General features: G+C 45.6%; 1 protein-coding gene across 1 annotated transcript in view; it reads right to left on the bottom strand.

Moving 5' to 3' along the window:
• The window catches only part of ninl (ninein-like), a 23599-nt gene extending 22475 nt beyond the window's left edge, over positions 1-1124 (bottom strand). The window contains exons 1-3 of the mRNA XM_061087565.1: positions 942-1124; positions 649-745; positions 1-112 (exon numbers count right to left, since the gene is read on the bottom strand). The exon at positions 1-112 is cut by the window's left edge and continues 51 nt beyond it. Coding sequence (XP_060943548.1) covers positions 1-112; positions 649-745; positions 942-1124 — 392 coding nt within the window. The remainder of the gene's footprint in view (positions 113-648; positions 746-941) is intronic.
• Between the last annotated feature and the right edge of the window lie 1376 nt (positions 1125-2500).

Here is a 2500-nt window from a genome sequence, read left to right as displayed (position 1 = left end):
TCGTCCCTGGCGTCCCAGGCGAGCGCGGCGTCAGGTTGACTGTCGGGACAAGAGCGCCGGCCGTAACGCTTCGCTCCCTTCACGAACTTCGGCTTCACCTCCTCAGGAACGACTGCAGAGACGCAGAAGAAGAAGAAGAAGAAGTTTGTAAGAAGGTCGGAGAAGCTGCAGCGTTGCCATGGAGACAGAAGACACAGGAAGCATATCTAAAGAATCTCAGGGTTCGGGTTGACCTCTGAGTTTGTGTTGACATGAATCTGCTTCACGTGGTCACTAATATAATAAAGCTTTTGAAATTGAATGAGGACAAACAACCATCAAGTTTGAGCTGTGTGAATGTTTTATTGTCAATTCTTAAATTCCCCGGTTTGGGATTATTTGTCTTCATACTTTTATATTAACATATAATTCTACATGTTCTGCTTTTTATAATCTAATCTAATCTTTTATAACAAAGTTAAATTGCATACATTTCTTCACAGAACATCCATATGACTACATTTTATTTTGAAAACCATCTCTGTCCTCACATGTCTTTTTGCTCCACATCAGTTTTGACCCCGTCCACACCATCATGTCCCTCATGTACAGGACAGCCCCCCCCCCCGTGTCTCACCTGGCTCCAGCCCCCCCCCCCCCGTGTCTCACCTGGCTCCAGGTAGCTGCTGTCGTCCTCGGAGGTGCAGACGTCCAGAGAGCGAGACAGGACGGAGACGAAGCCGTCTTTAAACTCCTCAAAGTTCACCTGAGGGACAGGACTTCACTTTGAATACAGACACATGGATCACTTCAGTAAAGACTGTTTCAGTATTAATATAAATATCTACTATTTCCTGTTTGCATTTTACAGAAACTTCCAAGAAACCTCAATATGGATCAGTACACACAATCACACAATCACACAATCACACAATCACGCACACACGCACACAGACACACACCCTGGCGTAGGCCCTCCCTCCCAGCAGCGTGCTGAGCAGCAGCGGCAGGTGAGCGTCCAGCTGCAGCTTCCTGCAGAGCGACGTCACTTCCTGTCGGTCCAGGAAGCCGGTCGCCGTCGTGTCGCAGCCGTCGAACTCAGCCTTCAGTTGAGCGACGTAGCGGCTTGGCTCCGCCTCCTCCATCCCGACGCATCACGCTGCAACAGCGCCACCTGTAGGAGCGAAGCACAGGAGGCGGAGTTTCACTGGAGGAGTTCCTCAGGGTTCGGTTCTCGGACATCTTCCTTTTCACATCCTGTCGGTTTCTCCAGAGTCAAGAACTTCTTCACCGCAATGCATCATGGGAGATCTGACACTGAACTAAACGACCAATCAGATCCCACAGGTCACATTCACAGCCACCTGGGCACATCTCTCACAACCTGCAAAATAAAAGCTTCCATCAAATCCACTTCCTGTGGTTATTGAATGTCAATAACCACTTTCACCCCCCCCACCCCCCCCACACACACACATTAAACTGCTTCTTCACCTCAGATCAACACTATTCAACCTGGTAACACAACTTCACAACATTTAATCATGTTGAGCATTAACTCCGCAGTGTTCTCTCTGTGGGAACCGGAAGTCAACCTGGGATCAGAAGTACAACTTCATCGTTGTGTAACTTTACTGAAACTTTATATAAACTTTACTGAAACTTTATATAAACTTTACTGAAACTTTATTTAAACTTTAATGTCACTTTCCTGAAACGTAACAGTAACGTTAAAGTAACGTTAAAGTAACGTTCCTGTAAAACAGCGAGCAGCCCTCGGCTCTTTCCGGAGAGTCTCGGGCTGATGACGCTTCACCATGGGAACGAAGCCGGGACAAAAGACTCGAGTCCCCGCGGACACACGAACATACACACAACATGCATCATACAACACAACATGCATCATACAACACAACATGCATCACACAACACAACATGCATCATACACACAACATGCATCACACAACACAACATGCAAGCCAACATACAACACATCTTTCAACACAACATTTATCATACAACACAACATACAACACGAACACCCGGTCACCATCACTAGTTCTTACGTCACGTGTTTCTTCTTCTTCTTCACGGCTCCTCCATGTTTCCTCTCGTGCTCCGGACCTTCTCCGTTCAAACACCGACACGAACTAACGGACCAGCACCGACCGACCGACACCAGCACCGGAACCTCAGCTCGGACGTTTCACAGTAAAAGCACAGAAGCTTTTCTTTGTGTCCAAAATAAACAAATTACTTATTTGTGTGTATGTGTGTGTGTGTGTGTGTGTGTAATCAAATACGAAGTATAATATTATAAATACAAAGACAAATCTGTTTTATTGTTGAACTTGCACCAGCAAAACACACTCACACACACACACACACACACACACACACACACACACACACTGTTATTACCTGTGTGATATATTGATGCTGATTCTCCACTGACACGAGCACAACATCTTTACCTTTATACTTTTGTTTAATTAAAGTTATAAATTGTAATAATAAAGTT

Source organism: Limanda limanda, chromosome 15, assembly GCF_963576545.1.
Source record: "Limanda limanda chromosome 15, fLimLim1.1, whole genome shotgun sequence".
NCBI lineage: Eukaryota > Metazoa > Chordata > Actinopteri > Pleuronectiformes > Pleuronectidae > Limanda > Limanda limanda.
The sequence above is the reverse complement of the archived record's forward strand: the minus strand, read 5'-3'. Positions and strand labels throughout refer to the sequence as shown.